Below are 22,892 nucleotides of genomic sequence, written 5' to 3'. Positions count from 1 at the left end.
GGAATATCGGCTTTCCGGCCGGAGATCACGAATTCGTATTCCATCGAGCTTCCTTTCATTTTTCCTCGTCTCGATATACCCTGCATTATCACTATTGCCTTATCATTTCCCCTATCGCTAACTATGGATAAAATCGACGCGATACACTTAACTCGTATAATTTTGCATCTAATGAAATTCCTCGAGAGAGCGGAATCGTCTCCAGGTCTCCTCGAAATTAACAATGGAATCATAGATATTCGTTGTGACGGGGTGACAACGCGGGATTAATTGCGCTTTCCAGATGAACGAGTTGAAACGCGACAAATAAACGCGAGGCGAGAACGGTTTTAACAAGCTTTAAGAGGAAGAGAGGCGGGTATAAAAGCGAACGAGAATAAAATTTCAAATTTCGTTTACCATTATACGAATCTTCAATTTTATCCGGAATAAAATCTCGTCACTTTGAACTTTCAACCGGTATGCATTATACACCGGTATCATTTACATTTCATCTCTCGGTATTTACGAGGTCCTGGATCGGGGAAAGCTCCTTATGGAATGGAAAAATTTTTCCCAAGTATCGAATGGATAACCCTCCTCCTGGTTTGATATTAATGTTTACTCAGCGGAGCGGAAATCGAACTTTTACCGATATATCCTTGAAAAACACTTAAAAACTTTCTCGACTATATGTGAAAATACCCCGTACAAAACTTAATATCGGCTTTTAATCTTTTTCTATACATAAACTTCGTATTCTTTTATCGTTACGTCGGATTTCTATGATTTCATTATAAGGACAAGTTTCCATTCCATAGAAGTAAAAAAAAAAAAAACAAGATCAACCACAAATCTTTTACAAATCAACAACTTTAACAACGAATTCTTTCGCGTCGAAAAATACTTTTCGCTTCGTCAAAATTTGCTCATTCCGTCTCGCCCGTAATTTGGATCCAAATTGAAAGATTCCTCGAGAAAAAGAAGAAAGAAAGAAAGAAAGAAAGAAACGGAATAAAGATTTTTAAAGATTTGGCGGAGAATCGAGATAGGGAAAAATCCGATATGTTCTCGATATGTATATTCGTTCGCGGAGCGTGTATCGTTGCGGAGAAACAATTTCGTGGACGAGCACGATATGCATATTCGCGACGACGAAGGGGGAGGGGATAGCCGCGATGGAAATGCAATTTTCGTCGCCTCGCTCGTTCGTACGGTACGACGTTCACGTAGAGATTCAACATCCTTTGTTATTTCCTTTTCCATCTCTCGATAATAATCGCGATCCCGAAACGATGACACGTTCCGCGTGATAAACGCATCGACGGACTCGAACACCCATATTTATTTCACGACAATTCGACTTTTCATTCTACCGATATATCTCGCTTTTAAGTGGAAGAGTCGAATCGAAAAAATTTTGAAAATTTCGCGATACAATAGCGTGTAATCTATATTTGTAATTAGAAGAATTAATTAATTTGTCGAAAGGGGAAAAAATAATCGTAGCGAAGCACATTAAACGAAATCAAATTAATGTGTAATTAAACGATTGTAATTCAAGTTAATTAAATCTCTCGAAGTACGTCGATAACGATTCTCGCGTTATCGATAAACTTTCGCGAAAATAAATAAAGAAAATCGAGGCTCATAAGTAGATGACAGAGAGAGCTCTTATCTGTCAGCCGGATAATGGCGAGTTGAGTTTCACTCAACGTGTGGAACATAGATTAAAATTCCATCGTTCATCGCGAGATACATACAATTTCTCGAGATTCTTCGATCGAAATTATAGATCGAGATTTATAATTTGGCGAAAATCCCTCGTCGAAGTGCCGATTAATATTTCAATATTAACGGTGTAAGAAAGAAGAAGAAGAACTAGGTTAACGATCAACCTAGATTGATAGATTTTAATCAAGACCAACCAACTTTTATCGGGTTAATCGTCTTAACTGTTATCAAGCTTTAAAAGAACCGATCGACTAATTGTATTACGAGTCGAAATTAATTCGTTGTTGATTCGTGATCAATGACGATTAACGACGTTCAAGCGCGATTCCAAACTACGAGAAAGGGTGAATCGTTCCTCGTGAAATATGAGTCTTGAGGAGGCGCGCGAGTATAGAGAATATATATATATATATATATATGAATGGATAATGAAACGTCTTGGAGATGTCTGGAAATGGAATCCCCTTTCTCCTTTCGGCTCATACGCGTTATTATATATCGAAAAATCTATGCACATCGAATGGTTATCGTCGAATGGCCGTCCATGCTATATTTACGATCATATATATGCGAATTTATCCGACAGAATGTATTTTATATCTGTACTTGGCCAAGCAGTTGGATAAGCAGCATTTACTAAAATTGTACACGCTGATAAATGTCGGATGGGCGCGCCGTTATTTGTGATGCTGCGAGTGGATTTTATACGATTCAAGTAAGGGATATTTCGTTTCGTATATTTGTATCGTTTGTAAAAATATAAAGATAAATTCTTTTTTGCGCGACGTGAGAAAAATTTTCCTCTAGTGGAAAAATTTTCTAGAGCGCAAAATTATTAAGAATTATTAAGAAAATTGCGAAACGATATAAATTTTGGAGATTGGTGATTTCTAGTGTAGCTAAAGAGATTTAATCTTCGCATTTCTTCTTTTCCTCCACGTACTCGTAAATTAACGCGAAGAATCAAAGTGTCTTTCAGGATTTTAGAATTTAATCAAAGGACTGTGCATACGTATATCTCTCATCTCCTTTTTTTCCAATTCTCGAAAATCTCGTAGATGATTTCGTTTATTCGTCGAACGATCCTTTATCAAGAATCGTATCGAGAATTTAACGAGATTCAGATGTTGCGATCGTAAAAAATTTGTTTTTCAAGTTGTTCGTTACACGGGGAGAGCCTATAAGAAAATAAGGCAAGGGCCGAGCGAGTCTATCGGACTCGGATACAGAATAATATTTTGGAGGAAGAGATTGGTTTTAAGAAGGGGATGATTTTTACAGGGGAAATGCCATAACTCGTTGATGATCTTTTTTTACGATTATGGCCGCTAGAAGAAAAATGAACGACGAATATTTCAGGAATAACTCGGATAAGTAGAATTGGCGCGAAATATAAAAATATAAATATACAGCTTCTATATACAGATTTTCTTTTCTATTCAAGCGTATTTTGTATTCTTATAAACTTGAAGTTTTATTCTTTTTTTCCACTTTAATTTTCTTTTCTTTTCTTTCTTTCTTTTCTTTTTTTTTTTTTTTTCTAGAAAAATCAAAGCTTTTTACATAAAGTTTGGTCATACCCAATCGTGATCGTAATCCAGGGGGAAAAAATTATGCGGGTTTCGTTCAACCTCGATCTTTCTCCTTCGATGAGAGCAATTTTTATTCACCTTTGTTGCTCGAAACAAGGATAAAATTTTCGATACGGTAATTTCTTCACCGAGAGAATTATCTTATCGCCGATTTTTGTTTTTTTATCCGAGTCAGCGATACCGAATACTCCTTCAATCTCTCGACTCGTTATTTTCGAGATCCTCGAAGAACACCCTCGAGTATAGAGTGAACTATATCAAAGGATTTTTTTATCGATCAAATCCCTAGCGTAATACATCGAATATTACTTATTTACAAATAGTCAAGATTTTTTTCTTCAAGTATAAGTTCAAAGACGAGTACACGCTATTTTACATGTACGCTCTTTATTATAAAGGAATAATAATAAAATTCGTTTCGTTATTATTTACTCAATAATAAGTGGGGCAGGAAATTCCATTTCGGGTAGAGGAAATCCATTTATTACGTGACTTTTATATTTATTATTCCAAAAGAATAATAATTCTTCGAACGACCCACTTACATAATAATCTAATATTTAATAACTCATTTATATAACTCATTGATTCAATTGATAGAATATTTTCAAAGATTAATCAAAGAAGAAGCAAAAACTCTTTCCCTTCTCTTTTTCCCTTTTCTCATTTTTTTAAAATCCATTTTTAAAGGGAATAATCCCGGGGATAGAGACCGTAGGGAGCGTTCCCAAAGAAAAAATTCCTAAGCGTGATTTCCTTGATACGCGACGAGTGGAATTTTGAACGTGAACGCGATACAACGAGTCGAAAGAGCGGTGATTAATTAAAAAAAGCGCGTCCCCGATGGGATGAGAAGGAGGGCAGATGCATGACAAAGAAGCTGGTTGGTCTTCCACAGCCAAAGAAATATTTCATTCTCGTGGTCCGGAGGAAACCGTGACCACGGGCAACGGGTGGACGATGGACAAATGAAAATTCCGTTGTTTCCCGCAGCAAGGTTTCTCGCAGAGGTTGCAACAGACGTGATCCTTCGCCTGCTTTCGAGCGGTGAAATGTTACGTGAAACTGGCATTACAATTTCAAACGGTGCGCGCGAAGAAAACTTAACAACGAGCCAAGTTAAAACGTGATAAAAGAGACTTGAAATGGACACTTTTGCAAGTCTCTGTGCTTGGCAAAATTGTTTTAGAGAATTTTTAAGAAAATAGTCAAATCTTTGTCGTAGAATGAGATTTTTTTTGCGACACTATCGAATATATATAACTATTTGTAAGAAATTTTTAATTTTTCGAAAGAGAAAAATTGTCGTGTCAGAGATTGCAATTCTGCGATGAAAGGTTATATTTTAAACATAGGATATTATTCGTAATATCTTTTCAAGATATTCGTCATTTTGTCGAAATATGAATATTTAAAACATCATCTATCAGTTCTATCAGTCTAAAATTCATTCACACGTTTTTTAAAGAAAGAAGGAATGTCACGGTTGCGGCACGAGGTGGACGATATGTTAAGGATGACGCAAAAATAATAAAAATTATTTAAAATTCTTGCTCGATTGTTTTAAATCTAAGGAAACTAATTTCGACATGTTTCGCCATATTCCATTCGATAATATTCGAGGGAACAGGCGTATAGAGCGCCATTCCATTGGCGAGTCCTTAACGATAAACGGAAAAACACACTTAACCTCGATAACCGTTCCCGCGAACGTCGAAACGGACGTTTTTCGTGGCGGTGACGCTCGTTAGTAGTTAAAAATCGAGTGCCACTACAAAGGAATCCACTACTTCCTCGAGATTCAATCTTTTATTGGAAATCGCGTTTTCCCAACGTCCCTAAACTTCGTCATTGCAACAAGTAATAATTCCACCTGATGATCCCTCGACAGATCCTCCCTACGTTTGATGAGAATCAAGGGACAAAAGGATGTTCGAAGAGGAAGAGGATAGAAAGTGGAATCGCACGAGAAATGGGAATTGTATGCAGAGAGATGTATCTCAATTATTTTCGTTCGATTCTCTTCGACGAGGAAAAAAGTAAACGGTCGAAAGGGATGGATCGATTCGTAGGATTTGAAGCGCAAGTTTGAAGTGGAGTATCTGCTCTGAAATTGTGGAGCCAGCGGCAATTAGTTCATCAACGTGAGTTTCTCGTTGGGGAAATTTTTCGGATGGGGAAAGTTGGCGAAACGATCGTTTAGCTCGCGGCCAATTATTTTATCTGAACTTTAAGAGCACAGGACAGCACGAGAGTGGTCTGCGGTCTTTTTTTTTTTTTTTTTTGTGTGAGTAATTGAGAATTCGAAAAAAAAGAGCTTGAGTCGAGTTGAAAGTGAATGGGATTCTTTGAAATCGAGTAGTAGATTTGAGAAAGATTTTTGAAAGGAAAATGAAAATAACGAAGAAGAATTTTTGCTTCTTGGTTCTCGTTTGTGAGAACCGGTTAAATTGCGGTTAAACCAACTTTGAATTAATTTTGAATTATATATATAATGAAGTACAAACGAGGTGAAGGAAAACCGCTTGTCGCTGTTCAATTAATTTCAAACTTCTTGGAAATTCCTAATATTCGTTATCATTTATAAATTTGCCTCTCAAAAAAGGAAATTCGATCGCTGCACCTGTCCAAATTCATTTTGATATTTTCCTAGAAACACAAAATTGAAAATTTGAATACAAATTTGGACACAAATTCTTACGACACGAAAAACATATCTATCTTGTCTGTAATCTCATCACTTATCAACAAGCAAATATGCCATTCAAGGAACCATTGTCGCGATCCATCTAAATTCTTTGCGTCCGAGTATGCGCCGACTTATTCCACTTAAAAATTCGTACGATCGCAAATTTCGTCCATTTATCGAACTTCTTATTAAACTACATGAATTTCACGTATAAGAAGATCGATAAAGATAATCCGTTCTACGATTATTTTATTTATAATATTTTCAATTTTCAAATAAGAAATAAAAGAAAATCGTCGTATTTAAATAACGAATCAATAAATATAAAAATAAAAATATTTTCTTCGATCCGATTTTATTCTCTCATTTAAAACGATTCGTCCTATTCTGGAATAATTAACAAGTACTTACGATACATCGTCTCTTATATTTGTCCTTAGATATGTTAAGATCTGGTCTCGAAAGAATCGCTATCTTTCGTGGCGACATATCGAGAATTCTACCGGAACCAGAGTTCCTTTCATCGTGCAAACAGAATCGATTTGCCCCGCAGCTTTCCTACGTTTCCTTTCGGTGGATTGAAACTCGTATTTTCTTCGAGTTACAAAGGGTTGATCGTAAATGGGCAAGATCAGAGCGCGTCTGTTCCTCGATCTTAGTGAAAAATTGATCATCAGATTCAAAGGTTGGCCTATTTCGTTTCACACACGCGATGATAGTTTGTGCAATAATTCGTTGTATTTTGTGATAAAATGATTGATAAAATCGATCTTTTTAAGAAATATCTTTCAAAATCTTGGAAAGGACCATTTTTATAAAAATCCAAAATATGATCGCAAATTTATTTCAAAGTAATTCATCGTAATATATTAGATACTACGGACGAAAATGTATAAGTGAATTTTACTGCTATCAATTAGCAATACGAAAAAATATAAAAATCGTGAAGTAAATATTTAAATTTAAACGATCTAAGCGAAATAATGGTAATAAAGCACACAGTAGGCGTAGATTTTCGTTACAAAATAGCCGAAACGATCGAAGAGATTTGAGAGAGACATCGACAGGCTTATTCGAGAACAAATCCTCAAATATCCGAGCTTTCAGCTTTCCTTTTTATGGAGCCTCCCTAGACGATGGCAAATTGTCTCCGCTCTTAATAGATCCAATTATGATGAAACTCGGGAGATTTCGGAGTACGTATACCCTTTTCTCAAACGCTTTCGTCCGTATTTTATTCTTCGCCATCTCCCTTTAGATTTTCTTAAAGCGTTTCGCACCACTATTCGCCATTATATATTTATACACAACGCGTCGACTAACGAATCGCGTTTCGTCGTTTAACACACCAGAATGTCACTGCAACAAACGCAAGGATAGTCCATTGCGGGATAATACCGTAATTACCACCGCCCTTGTATCGTCTCCTAAATGGAGATTTCGTGTGGTCAGATTTACCTAAAAAATTGAACAACGAAGAGACGAAGTAAGTGTGAAAAATAGCGGGAGAAATTTTCTTTCGTTGGAAAACATTGCGCATATAATAAAATAACCAATTTTCAACCTCGAATTAATGGATTATGTTTTCAGAAAATTTATCGAACGATTTTTTAACTAGAAACAAAAAAAATTTCCTAGATATATTCTTATTTACTAAACGAGAAAAAGCGAGCAACTGTTTAATCGGACACGCGACATGCTCGGCCATCTATGCAACTCGAGCGTTTCGGACAATTCGGTCCCGTTTGCATTCTTTTCTCGGCTCTGGAAACTACACCTGTATCACTGCGTGGGTTGCGCGCACACACGTTCGATCGGATAAATACCAGACGCTGCGGGCCTCTATTTGGAAGCTCAACAAAGGCGAACTTGAACTGTGTTTATTTAGATGCTTAAAAGCCAACCTCTTTTTTACTAAAACTGGTTCTATTTGCCTTTCTTTCTGTACGCCGCGATTCTAAAAAAATCATCCATCTTACGATATCGATTTAAATTATGCGTAATTATTCCTGCGGGCTGTGGAAACTGGCGCTAAAATATACAAAGAAAAGCCGAGTATTTTATCGTCCAGTGTTAAAAAATCATTTACTTAATTTTAAAGCAACCGACGCTTCGAAACGGGATATGACGATGGGCAAGAATACCAAGATAAATCTATGGAGCCAATACCAAATCGGCGTATAGATAGTTTGAGGTCGGAAACGATGCATAGGAAATTCACCGGTGAAAACTTTTTTTCTGAACTGGGTCGTTTTAATCATACACAACGAACCGCTCTGCCTAACAGCAAAATCTATATATATATATATATACGGCATTTACATCGTATTCGATGAAACGTGTTTCCAAATTCCATTCCGTCCCATGTATTTTAACGCTTGCCCAACAATTGTATTCGGTCATCCACCGAGGATATATCGGCAAGCATTCGATGATATCGCTTTATCATCGATATTCGTGCAACAATATGTCGTTAATGGAAATAAATCATCGGGAAGAGCGATCATTCAAATTTCCATAAGATATATATATATATCACGAAGATGAAAGAATAAAAAAACGTGGTTTTTCCAGAATGATGGGTGGCCTCGAGTGAAATTCATCTTCGAGAGAATTCTAATTGCATTTGACCTGCTCGTCAAATACACGACGATGACAACAACCGATTTCAACATCTCCAACGAGATCCAAGTGACGTCTGTCCATGGTGAAATTTCATGCTATAATACACTGGCAATTGCTCGCGTTCCATCGTCCAGGAACACCGCCTCCCCACGATTATTGCCGTTTCGCTAGAATTTCCGCAAGACAGAAATCGGCTCCGCTCTATTCTCCGTTCGCTTCGAACGTCGAACGTATTAACACCTGTTCGAGATCGATCCTCCAACCGATTCATCTTTCGGAACAAAATATATAATATCGTTAAAAAAAAAGGTAAAGTTAAAAGAACGCGTTGTTGACGCGTACGGATTTATCTCCCTTTAAGCGAATGATGAATAACAGGAATTTGGATGGATTTATTCGAATTTATCTCGCAAAAATCGTCGAGATAATGTCGCAAATGAGCAATTACTCGATACTCAAATACTTGAACCAACTGGCTCGAGTATTCGAAACCGTTTAACTCGGGATTAATAGAATGGTCATGGTTCAAACAAGGTAATATTCGGCATCAGGATTAATTAATTAGCAAAGTCAGAAATCGCGTTGGTTGCCGGCCAACGTGTTCCAACGTCTCTCTCTCTCTCTCTCTCTCTCTCTCTCTTCCCCCTCTCTTGTTTTTTCGCCCGGTAATTAAGAATCAGAGGCGAAACTTCTCTAACTCGATTTTGCGCGAGAAAAATCGTATTAGGCACGTGGATAAACGGCCAACTATACGCGTACGCGCGTTTAAAGCTCCGGCCTATCTCCGGCGAGAAAAATGAAAACAGCTTTTTCCAACGTGCCGTGTAATACAGCGCGAGGCATGGAATGGTGGCAACCTCTCCGCCGCCATGGTCCAACGCCATTTTTACGGGGCGAAATAACTGGAAAGAAGAGCCGATGTGGAATTGTGGAAATACGTGTATTCGCGTCCATTCGTGTATCCGCGGAACATCCGAGATTTATCGAGGCGTAAAATATATTATCATCGCTCGTGAATGATTTCGCGATTTGTAAATCGATCAACGTACTTTTTTTTTTTAAAAAAACAAAGAATTAATTTTTTGAGAGAGAGAGAGAGAGAGTTCTGAAAATATTGCTTTACGAATTTTGGGGGGAATTTATTAAACGGTCAAAATTCTAGGAAAGCAAGCTTCGAAAATTACATTTACGCGAGAAAATGTTGATCGAATGTTCTATTAAAAAAAAAAAAATTCGAGGAATTTTTTTCTAAGTCCTTAAATCTTTTTTACTCGGTCTAGCCGAGAGGAGTTCCTTCACTTTCAATGAGACAATCCAATACCGACTCGTTTCACGTGAGAGGATTTCGTTGAATCGTCTCGTGGACGAGTTTAATCAGCGAGAACGTGCATATACCTCCGGGAGAAAGAGGTGCAGAATTCCTACAAATTATTAGTCCATCCTCAACTATGGACATTTTATAAATCTTTGCCGGATGGCCACGCTCTTTATTGCGATTATCCCGGGTTATTTTCCATGTTAGATACGTTTATTAACACGGAAAAGCTCGTACTATTGATATCATAAATTTAAAGGAAGGAAGAGAGAGAGAGAGAGAGAGAGAAACTCGAACGTTGTTCCGACAAAATGTTCCCAGAATTGATATTTGTTGGACACTTTTTAGAACGTGCGGTAATAACCAGCAAACAGTTTCTCGTTGTTTCAATCCGGACTATTAAATACGTCTAGGTTTATTAATTTAAAACTTGTTCTAAACCTGATGATGCTACGCGACGAAAACTCGTGCCAATTATTATACGTTTACGAACCAACTAGTTGAACACTGATGAAAAATGATCGAAATATAATACAACATTTCGTTTCCACGTGTATTCAACTGTATTGGAATATACAGAGGCATGGTCACGATATTTTTAACAAAACAAAAAAAAGGAAAAATTCGATACCCCACTCGAATTTTCTCAAAACAGACGAGTCGAAACAATCGGGCAGGAGGATCGTATCCTAGGGAAATTTAATTTTAATAACGATTCACGGAATAGCCGAGACGGGCCATTGAGTTTTTATTGCGAATTTCCATTTTTTAACAAACGCAGAAAAAAGGTATTGTCCACTATCCATTATTATAAAAATATATCTCAATTGCGGGCTTCGTTTTTGGCCATTTCCATCGACGAAAATCGCTTACTGGCCTTTTTCCCTCCCCCCTTCCACAAATCCATTTATCAAATTCCCATCAACTTTCTCGGGAACAAAATAAATTCCGCGGGGGGATGCGTTATAATTAACCACCGTCGACAGCGCGCTGATCGTCTTTTGCTCGAATCCGTGTGCACGGATAAAGATCAATATCCTGGACCGAAATCTCTTCGGTCAAACAGACACGGCAAATTCAAACAAGATCGAAGAAAAGAAATTTCGCGAGATCTCGCTGGTTTCTCGATGTTTGCACTTTCGAGCTTATTCGGTATCTGCGAGCTATATTTAATGCACAGACAGGGCAGAATGGTTCTAATTTCCCAAGAATATCGAATCGAATACACGTACGATATATATATATATATATATCCACGTTTCATATTTTCTCTCCCGGGCAGAGATGGTGAAAAATGGTTCGCTCGGCCAGGCGTCGTTTAATCTCGTTTCTTCCGTTGTCAGTCACGGTACAGGAACGGCCCTGTGGCGGCGTTAATTGCCATTTTACTCGGAGATACGGTGACCTCGAAGCACGTGATTCGAATTTTCGAAGCAAAAACGTTCGTTGTTGGTCGTTACGCCGTTTCGTGTCGAGCTATCGCGTATATTTTGTTACCAGCCGACTGGAAAACTTTATGGCGCTATCAACACGTTTCGACCGGAATGCTGGACGACAATGGATGGGGATTAATGTTCGATTCTCTCCCTTTGCTCAGAGAAACGGTGGAACCGGGTGGAACGGTTTCAAATTTTTCCTTCCCCTCCTCTTCTTCCGCCGCGCCTTTCTTCCATCCCCTCCACGCGGATGGATAAAATGGCGGATTCGTTCGTTTCGTTAGAAAGACGTAGACTCGGCGACACGGTGAACCATCCACCGCGAGTCCTATTCATTCCGTTTATCGCGCGTTTCGCCCAAGGTTTTGCCCAAGTTTTCGTCGTTTCTCAAGTCTATACATAGTCTATATACACAGCCCCGGTGGGAGACGCATAACCGACGCGATATCTCGCCCTTCCTCCACTAAGTAAATTTCACCAGCAACAAACTATCTTGCATGCATATCCTCCCCGATAAATCTTCCCCCCTTTCGGATGTTTCGAAACTTTCGCGCGAATTATTTTACGAATTGGCCAAACTTTGGACAATTATTCGCTCGACGAGGGAAAAGAGAAGAAAAGGGAAGAAACGGAAGCGCGAATGTTTGATATTTGAAAATGATCGTAATAATTCGACTTCAAACTATCAGCGTGAATCTTGATCGCGATTCGTGTGGGCATCTCCCATTTCCGCGGCTCTTCAACGCCGAGATGGCGGAGAAGCCCGATTCCGTGGCTCGTGTTGCAAACGTAATCTGAGAGAATGCAGAATCTCGGGCGAGGAAGCGGCGTACCGTGACGCGAGTTGCGCCAGTTCGTTTCCTTGAAGAGAGTGAATTTTCCTAGAGAGAGAGAGAGAGAGAGAGAGAGAAAACACAAGGTGGTTAAAGATTTGGACGACGTTCGAGCAACGGAAAGGAACATTTCTTCAGGATGACACGTTTGAGTTTCTTCTAAACCGTCCTTTGTTCAATTTCATCCGATTCCATTTGTTAAGAGGGATGATTTTTTTTCTTTTTCTCTTCTCTTTTTGCGAGGTTTGACGCAAGAAGATGGAGATTGGATCGAAGCTTTAAAAGCTGGATGATGAAAAGATTTCGATATCGAATTCTTTTTTTCCTCTTCTTCTTTTTCTTTCTTCTTCTTTATTATCGTTTGGGTGCTCGTTTCAGCAGGGGGAATCGTTTGTCAGCAGTTTGAAAAGATTTGAATTTGAGCGTTGCGCGGATGAATAATAGACGAAAATATTCCCGAGAAAGAAGAGAGAGAGAGAGAGAGAGAGAATGATACGTAAGTACACGTAAGTGGATGATTATTGAGAAAAATGAATTCGTGGAAAGGATATTCGGCGTGTACGGGAAAAAGGAAAAGGAAATATCAAGGGGCAATGGCAAAAGTGAGTTCACATTGAATTTCGTTAATCTCTATCGATCGATTTTCCCAACGGCAGCTGAAGTTATCGGTTTTTAATTTTCCTCCCTCTCCTGCTGAAACTTCTTTCTTTCTTTCTTTCTTTCTTTCTTTCTTTCTTTCTCGTAACACGAAAAAGTTTCGAGTGGCGTGAAAAACCCGTTAAAAAGCATCCTTGGGTTTTGCACGCCTCGTCAAGATGAACAATCTTCTCCGAGTTTGTCCCGCTTGCTCCCGTTCTCACACTCCCGTAACACCAGGCGCAATTGCATTCAACACTCGCCAAGTTCTTCAACTTTTTTTTTTTATTTTTTTTTTTTTATTTTACCCCAACGTGTTTGAATTCTTTATCGTGTCGGTTTTATTTCGTTTCGTCGAAAGCGCCGCCGCACTTTCCACACCGGGCAATAAATATAATCCTCGAGAATGATGAAACAAAGAAGGAGAAGTCGTTACTGTTCGTTGATACAATTTTCTCGTTCGATACGTCAAACGTCAAAACGTCCAAACTCGTCCATCGTTTCACTCGGATTTTATCGAAAGAATCGATCGAGTATTCCGCCATTTTCCAGATAAACGTACGTCTGAGAAAAAAACGTATTCGAAGTTCTCGGATTGCGTGGAAACTTGGGAGGAGAACTAGAATTTTTTGAACTGGTCGACCAACTCCTCGAGGAAATCTTCGAACCGCGAGAGACTTTTCGTGAAAAGTTTGAAGAGCAAGATCCACGCTTAATAAAAATGTTCTTACATCGTTTAACTTTTTTTTTTTTCTTTTGCCAGCTTATCGTTTCGAGATGCGAGAGAGAGAGAGAGAGAGAGAGAAACATCCGTTCCAGGGAATAGTTCGATTTGTTATCGATTCGAGATATGTTCCGTTCGTATAACGCGGAGAAATTTCGTGTCTAATGGATCAGTAGATTGTGGCAAAACTTTGCCAAGTCTCTCTAATTAGTTCGATTTAATCGACTGGTCGCGTTCTCTTTGTATTCGTTGCATTGGCTTTGTTCCAGACCACCAGCATCGTCCCTGCTATTCGAATTCGATTACCAAGAGAGAAAGAGAGAGAGAGAAGGGCACAGAAATAGTGAAATCGTGTACGATCCTGGGAATAAAAAGTGTGGCGAACATCCTCTATTCCAAAAGGAAATGCAGATCAAATGCTCGTTCAAATTCAAATTCTCACGTTAAAATATACCTACGATATATAGTACGAGATAAGAGGCGACATCGCGATTCAATCGAATCGGAACGTCGCGCGTTGGAAGAGGCGAAAGATATTTGTTCTAAAAAGATAGGCGTTAAAAAACGCGATGTTTCACGTACAAACACTCACCCAAGAAGCCAGGGATCGCGCCTAGAGGCATGACGAACAGGCTGACGAGTAAATCGGCCACCGCGAGAGACAAAAGGAAGTAATTGGTGACGTTGTGCAGCCTTTTGTCGAGCCCCACTGCGAGGCAGACGAGTATGTTCCCCAGGCCACCCGCCACGATAAACACAGCGACGAAGAGAAAGTTCCAGTCGAGACGTCGGCCTCTGCTCCCAGCCGAGCTCAACTTCGTCCTGTGCGAACAAGAGACGGTCAGGTCTTCCGTCGTCGCGTTCTCCGTCGCCGTGCACTCCAAAATCTGTGGGCAATGCAGAAGAATCAATGAAAGGGGCTGAAACGATGGAACGTATGGACGTATATATACGATTACGCTGAATCTTAGACCTTAGGGTGTTCACCTGATCGCCAAAATCGGTCTCGTTGCACTCGTTGAACCTCGACAACCTCGACAGGAAAACGCCCTCTATGCTCTCGAGTCCGCTGAGGACCAGGGATACGTTCACGTCGCAGTTGGAGTAATCGCAGGGCCTGCAGAGCAGAGTCATCGACGAAGCCAAGGTTCCCTTCTCGACCGTGCACACGTGGTCGAATCCCGACGAGGCGAATCCACACTCCTCCACGCATCCGAGGAAGCTGTCGTTACAGGGCAGGTGGTGCAACATCGCGGTCAGGTTGCCGGTCCAAGAGGTGATCAGATCCCCCTCCATGTCGTGGACAAATCGTATCGATCTGGCCGGTGTTCCAACGAATCCGTTGGATTTGTCCCAAACTTTGTCACTTTGCGGATCACGGCTCACGACAGACACCGAGCCATGTCTAGGGAACTCTAGGGCACCTTGTCCACGAAAGAGCAACGCCTAGTCACCCTATTCACTCGCGACACCCCACTTTGTCTTCTATTCCGCATAATTTTGTAATTCTACGAATTCGCGTTTGAAACGGAAACCTCGCTCTCCTCGACACAGTTTCGCACATCCGTCACATCGGGCAAAAAAATTTCGGGGATTGGATCAGCCAGCCAATTTTCGAATAATCGGCCGTTCCTAATCTAATTAGGAAACGCGATCACGATGGCGGCGAGAGTGTCTTTTCGGCGACAACATTTTCCAACATCCCCGGTTTACTTTGATGTCCGTGTTCTAACTTTTCCCCGATCTGGCCCCCTCTCGTCTTTTCTACCTGGAACAAATGATAACGGTTTCAACCTCTCCCCGGAGGAATCGATCTATCGCGCCAAGCATTATTAGCTCGATCGCGCGTCCAACGATCCGTTCCTTCTCCCGAAACCGTAAAAAATATATATATATTCGACGACGAAGAAAAATTGAATCGAGAGTCAGCTCGAAACCGAAATGGCCGTTCCCGACATTGATCCGGTGGGAATGCGAAGCCAATCTTTGTCGTTTCGAATAGTGGAAATGTTTTTAAATTGAATGACCCTTCTTTTTTTTTTATTTCCCCTCGATTATTTTTCCCAATTGTTGTTGGGGAGGGACGCGCGATATTTCTCGACAATTTTATCGAGAAATTTTTATCGCTTTTGTAACCCTTTGTTTACCGCGTCAAAATAATCCGACTGAAAATAAGGGGCGAAGCCTGCGTAAAAATATAATCGTTGAATCGTTGGTTCTCAGGAGGACACGTTGTCTGAGATAAGAAAGAGAAGGGATACGATCCAAGCGCCAGTGATCCATCGATCACGCTTTGGATGCTAAGTGAAATATTATATCGGGAATGAACGAGAAACAAATGTTCGAAGTTAGAGGGAATTGCTATGTAAAATCTGTGGACACACAGTTCTCTTGTCTTTTCTTTCTTTCTTTCTTTTACACGAGGAAATTTTTATTGGAAAAACAATAAAAGGCGAGGAGCGGGCCGAATATAATGGGATTGCATCGATCAGAAGTAAGACGAGATTAAGTACGCGATATCTGTCTAAACCCGACAGATAAATCACGTTCGCGAAGAGATGCTGACAGACGACAATAAGTCATCCCATTTATGGATTTCGTTAAACCTTTGTAATCAAGAAAATCATCGTCCTTTTTCTTCTTTTTTATACGATTTCTCTTGCATCGATCTTTCTCCCCTTTCTTTTTCTATTCGACAGAATGATCCTCTGCGAATCTTCGTTCAAAGCGAAAGTAAAATCGTGGTTATTTCCTTTTCGATCAGAATACAAATTGAAATACAAATATTATATATATATATTTTTTAGTTGCATAAATAGAACGGCGATTAATATCTTTTTTTCGAATGCAATATCGATTAAAGTTCTTTTGGTAGAAAACTATGAAAAAAGATCGAGTGTGAATTATTTATCTCGTGATCGGAAAACGTTTTCTAGCCTGAATTATATATAATACGATACCATCGAAATGTCGTATCTATCGTCGAAGGATAAGAATGGAACAACGCATATGAAAGGATAAAGAGAGTTTAAACAGAGAGAGTTTGCGGAAGAGGCGCTCTACTGTTTCCTTTGCGAACTTGGGAATATTATGTCAGCGACAAATCCAGCCTCTTAACCGCGACGCGGTTAAACAGTTTCTAATTAACGCTCGTTGTAATATCCGCTTGTAGAGCCTTGCAATAATCGTTAGAAATGCTCGTTTTCAAGAGCGATCCTCGAACTTCGAATAACACGTCTCCTTCTCTAACTCGTTAACTTGTTGGAAAAATTTAATTTTCAAACGAGAAAATACAGGAGATGGAAAATGTACGAATACGTTTTTTAAAAAAAGTATTCGATGTCTCGTACGTAAGAAAAGCTGTTCGATCAACAGCTATTGTTCTTCGAAATGGCAAATAACTCGCGGAATCGTTCGAATACTCTCTCGTGCTCTTATATACGTAAAAGTTTTAAAACATCTCATATATGAAGTTTAATAACGACGGATCGAGCCCTTGCTTCCTACATAAATAATCCCCCTTTCTCGAAATCCATGACGCTTTGCTGATGAATACGTAATCGAGAAGGACTTATTATAAAAACTGCAATTGAATTCTACGAGAAGAATTCTACGAAAGCGTGGCCGCTCTCGAACCTTCCTAAATTTCAATTACGCGAATTTTTACTCTACTTCCCATTTAAAAATATTTTTCTGATTCGTGGAAAAGATCGTGTTTCCATCGAGGATCATTTCATTCTTTATATTCAGAGCCTCTCTCTCTCTCTCTCTCTCTTCGATACGATACGATTTCTTAAATATCCCTTGCAATATTTTAAATCCGGTATTCGAATGGAAAACACTATTTCGTTATTATGTTTCGCGAGGAATACCGCTTTTACTCCTATCTTAATAGCTCGAGAAAAGACAACCTTCCACTCGATTGAATCAACGATTCCCTGGAAAAAGTTTTCCCGTTTCGCCAAAACTTTCTTTCTCCCCGTCTACGCGTTTTATTGCTCCCCACAATTTTCCTCTCGTCCACAACCTCTCGTCGAATACGTCTGTCGAACGAATAATTTTATGTATAAATAGAGGCGTGCAAAATAGAGGCGAAGATGATCGAGGAAATCGAGAGTTAAAGATTCGAAGCTAGAAACTTTCGAAATTCTTCGTTCGAAGATTCCTACTTCGACTTCTCTCCCCTTCCCCTTTGATGAAAACTTAAGATCACGCGAACAAGTTTTTAACCCGATGAATACCTCGATCATCTCCACATGAATACCGCTAGAATTCTTCTAACAATAAGATCTATCCCCGAGATCGAAAATCTGTCCGACTCGCGCGAATATCATCCACTATTTTCTATTCCCTCGTTTCATCTGCTACTTTTTCGTCAAGGACGACGCCTCGTTTATTCAGAGGAAGGACACGAGCACAAATTACGAGCATCGATGTAATCCTACCCTTATTCGTGTCTCTCCACGAGAACCTTTATGAAACGTTCCTTTGTTCGTTCACTCTTCCTTCCAGATTTATCGACAGAGACCTTTATTCCCGAATTTAACGCAACTCATTGTGTCTATGAAAGAGAAAGAGAGAGAAAGAGAGAGAGGGGAGGGGGAGAGAGAGAGATTACAGGAAACAACAGAATGTTGTTTGTTCATGGTCAAAGAGTATGCTTCTAAGGAGCAATTCCAATGGCGATAATTAAGAGATTTAAAGAATGCAAAGTATGATGAGATGGACTATATTTGACTTTTAATTAAGAAAATATCGCAATAATGTCGGGGGCAACAAGATGCATATTCTCATTGTCATTTATAGTTATCTCCTTGAAAACTTATCAAAGGTATTCGCCTCGTACTACTTTTTCATCCCTCCCCGACGAATGAAACATTCCTTGATTTTTTTTCTTTTTTTTCCTCTCTCTCTCTCTCTCTCTCTCTCTCTCTCATCGGTGCAAACAGCTGGGACGAGAACTGACCCTCTTTTCATTTCTTCGAATCTCCGTTTGAGTTCCAACTTTTCAGCTAGACGCTGCTAATCAAGACGTTTAATTACGAATCTCTTGTTGCGAACGTGAATTTCCTTGGATCAATAATCACGGATCGTGTTTATATTCGCTCGTGAATCTTTCCTTTCAAAAATATTTCGACCTCTATTCTTTTTTATATATAATTCATTATTCTATACTCAATAATACAATATAGAAATCGTGACGATAATAAAAAAGAAAAAAAGAAATATCAATTAAAATTCTTCTAATTTCGTAAAATCCTCTAATCACACCTCTCCACTCCATCTCGTATCTCGTATCTCGTTACACAAATTAGAATCTGTTGCATCCCCTGGCAATTAATGCGGCCAGCCAGCGCGGAAGTCGGCTGAAAATCCGAAACTGCTTCACGGTTAAGCTGCGTTCCTAATTGTGAACAGTACAGATCGACGGTACATGACGATTCACGACTTGTCGTGTAGCCACACGACTGTACGAAACAATCCGTCCAAATCGTCCGAAAATGAAAATTTCACCTCTTATTCTCACTTTCGCCATCCCTTTCGCGCGCCCGTATTCGACGCCTAACGGACGAACGCACTTCCAATCATCGGCTACTTTCGTGAACAATGCAACGCCCCCCTCCTGCATCTATCTCCTTCCTCCAATGGCGCGAGAAACATCGATCGATGAAATTTCCACGCGGATGGAACGTTTGGCAGGTCGGTTGATCAATTATTCTCGGCGGAATAACGCGAGGGGGAAACGCGTGATGTTTCTTGCCAAAGCTTGCTTGGTAAAAAGCACCGCGTCGAGATAATGAAATCGATCGAATTCGCCGAAATTTTTCCGCGAGAGCGCGATCGAGCGCGCGTTAAATCCGTGGAGAGTCGATAAATGGTTGCGGCATATCGACGCGTCCCCCCCCGTTAATTTGTACTAGACGGTCCATGGAAATCTAGTTGGACGGGATGGGTGATGGCCGTGTACGGCGCTGATATCAATTAAACCCGGTGTACGCCGGTGAGTTGGAAAATTTGATGAAATATCGTACGCGGACAGAATAGGAAGAAGAAGATACAGAGGCAAAGTTGAGTAGAGAAACGTGTTAGGAGAGAATTGTGTTTATAGAAATGTGGATGTATAAAAATGTGGAGGATGTGTACGGTTGCGTTTTCGAGGAAATAGACGAAACAGTTTTTGCAACGGGGATGTGAAAAATGGAATAAAAATTGGAATTGGAAGAAAAATCACTACTTGCGTAAAGGATCAGATTTTTGATTGAGCAAGAATCTTGAGTTTTTTGTCGTTCGATAAATTCGATATGAATGTGATTTGGAACGCTGTTTCCAAATAATACACAGGAAGATGTTATCTTCGATCGATATGTTCGATCGGTGAAGAGCCTACTCGAACACTTCTTGGACTTCAAGGTTGAAGTCTCCGGGTTTAAATCTAACCGCAATCTCTCTCATAAAGAGCACATTGCTGTGTGTACATACACACGAGTACATGCGCTCCGTGTATTGTTTGCAATGCACTTTTGCCTTTTCGATAATTAAAAGCATCAAATACCACAGATGTACTTTTATAAATCGGTCAGAAAATTAACAACAGAAAAATAAGAAAACTGAGGTAAAATAAAAGGTATCGTGAGTTTATCGAACGATTAATAATTTAATAAATTAATATCCTCGTCGACGAGTATATCGAGATGCTAATCGAAAAGAATCGAACGATTTCAATTTTCGAGAACATAACACTCCCCCTTTATCGGTAACAAGAGGAAGAAATCCACCGCCTTCTCCTTCCTTCATCCATTCACCATTCTACGTTCACACCATTTTTCACTTCCTAGATATATACCTACGTAAAATACAAACGCCAGAAGAATTACGATCCGATACGGCGACAAATTTGTCCCGACTTGTAAGGAAAATATCTTTCGAATGTGAATGAGAAATTTTGAAAAATTTATTTATACTTGCTGGAAATCTCTATAGATAAACTTGAAATTTTATCAAGCGTGTATTATTCTATTTAAAAAAAATCTCACTAAAAAAAACACCACTTCCGCTAAAAGAATCGGCGAGGTAAACGAACCAATTGCGGGATAGCAATTTGCCAGCCACGCGGCCCTGCTCGATTCGTTAGGGTTGGCGGGGCGTTCTTAAACGTTCTCATCTTGTAGATTTCTAATTAAGAAACGCGTTTCCAGCGATCCCGTAAACATCCCGTAGCCAAGCATCCCGCGCGTCATGTTTAATTACCTTCGCAATTACCGTTGCAGAAAACGTTATTTCCCCCCCAATTGCAAATTGGGGTTGCAAAAACCCATTGGGGCTGGCCAGTTAGTTCGAGCCGATAGAGCCGAGAACGTGCTACCAGCAATTTCGGGTTACGAGAATTCGTGATGTTATTACTTTCCTGTCAAGCGTTTCCGCACTCGGATAAGGGTGCGAATTTTGCTCGACCAGTTCCACAGGAATTATTGGAATTATATATACGATTAATTCTCGTAGCCTCGCTCGGATAGGATAAAATTGAAGGAGATGTGTCAAACGCGAGAATTGGGTGACATTGGATTGATATTTGTTCGGACGAAAAATTTACGAATTTGTGGAAATTTACGAAGTAGGGTGGAAAAGATATTTGATAAAAAAGGAGAGGAATAAGGATATCGCTTTATATATATTTAATCCGTCTCTTGAGAACATTGAGAAACGAAATTGCGAAAAGAAATGAATTTTATAAATTTAACAAATGAATTTTTTTAATAAATGAATTCCAATAGTTTGATAAAATATGGGGAACATATATATATATATATGTAACAAATAAACGAGTTTGTATGGTAGATTACGAGTAGCGTTATCACGGGCAAAGTGCATCGGCCGTTCTGTATGTAGGGGGGCAAAGCTTGATTTTAGCTGATTGGACATCGACCGATGGGAACGAGATACGGATGTAATTTGTTAACGGGGCTGCGTGGAAAATAATACGACTCGATAACGAGATATGATACACAGCGGAGCAGGTTAGTAAGGCCAATGACAGCGTTTCGTGTCACACTGGATTATTCTATCTCACATCTTTCGTCTGTTTATTGAATATTTGCCGAAAGTAATGAAATTGAGGACGGAACGAGAGACGAGATGCGTTTGCAAGACAACGCGTACGAATTAAAATAAAAAATTTGGCATAGAATTCGAAGAGTAAATGTCAATCTATTGCTTGGGTATTTTAAACTGTTTACTTATCACTTATTCTCTCTCTTGATACGTTGTTAACAAACGCGGGATTGGATTTCTTTTTCTTTTTTTTTTATTTTTCAATCTCATTGAAAGATTTATCCTTCGTGAAATCGAAAAATATTTTTCAATGAAGTACGATAATGGTTTTTGATGAAATAGAGAATGTTTAATTCTCTTTATTCGTTTTTTTTTTCTTTTTTTATTCTCGCTGTAAGTACGGTTGAATGAAATACCATGTTGATGAGCACACGTCCAGAACATTTATAAAATGTTCCCTGACGAATGAAAAGAGATGTTTTGAACAATCGGTAATAAAGCAAAACGTTTGCAAGCGTTCTTGCTATCGTGGCACACAAATCCATTCTTTCCTTGTATGCTGCGTATGCACGTTTCAAACGTGCACTTTGATATTTACCCATTTATATGAATGATTTCTAAACTTGTAAATATCGTAACAAGGAAGAATTGATGCAAATTATTTCATTCATCATTAATAATTAGCCAACTTCAAAAACAACTCGTGTACAAATTAAATTTTTCACATATAATCACGCGTTAAAATTCTTTGGTAATTTCAGTGATACTAGTTTTTAGAATTTATCAAAATGTTATTAATTTTTATTACCAAAATAAACTTGTTCAACTATGATACAATTAATCGTGATAAATTTAAAAGATATGGAAAAATAGAGGAAATTTAATCGATATTTCATATCGTTTAAATCTGAGACTTTACAATCGATGATATCTGAAATTTTACGAGCGGCCCTTAAAAAAAAAAAATTCTCTTTAGCAAAAATTTTCTAAGAAGGGAGAAAGAATCCTCGAAATATATTCTGTGAATATAAAATCACGAGAGAAAATATATTGACGAAATCATAGTTTATTCAATCTATTTCAAAGCGATATGAAAAGAAGAATAATCGCAGATGGGATCTATTAAATCATAGTGGTATCGGTGAAAAAGGTATTCTTATTAATTTATATTAAAAAAAATTTCATTAAAAAAAACTCTGCGTTTTATCATATTGAATGAAGCTCATTGAATGCGAGAGAAAAGATTCCTCTTAACAAAGGAGACTATTTAAAAACCGACT

At 39.1% G+C, this 22,892-nt stretch overlaps 1 protein-coding gene across 4 annotated transcripts in view; it reads right to left on the bottom strand.

The window, feature by feature from the left end:
* The window catches only part of LOC122713441 (alpha-1D adrenergic receptor), a 33,110-nt gene that overhangs the window by 7,083 nt on the left and 3,135 nt on the right, over positions 1-22,892 (bottom strand). For all 4 annotated transcript variants that reach the window (XM_043933881.1, XM_043933883.1, XM_043933880.1 and 1 more), the window contains 2 exons: positions 14,551-15,331; positions 14,156-14,450 (listed from right to left, as the gene is read on the bottom strand). In XM_043933881.1, the coding sequence (XP_043789816.1) occupies positions 14,156-14,450; positions 14,551-14,859 (604 nt within the window). In that variant the 5' untranslated portion in view covers positions 14,860-15,331. The remainder of the gene's footprint in view (positions 1-14,155; positions 14,451-14,550; positions 15,332-22,892) is intronic.

This window comes from Apis laboriosa, unplaced genomic scaffold (assembly GCF_014066325.1).
Source record: "Apis laboriosa isolate Shangri-la unplaced genomic scaffold, ASM1406632v1 scaffold23_cov150, whole genome shotgun sequence".
Classification (NCBI taxonomy): Eukaryota; Metazoa; Arthropoda; class Insecta; order Hymenoptera; family Apidae; genus Apis; species Apis laboriosa.
This window is presented reverse-complemented; position numbering and strand designations above follow the sequence as displayed.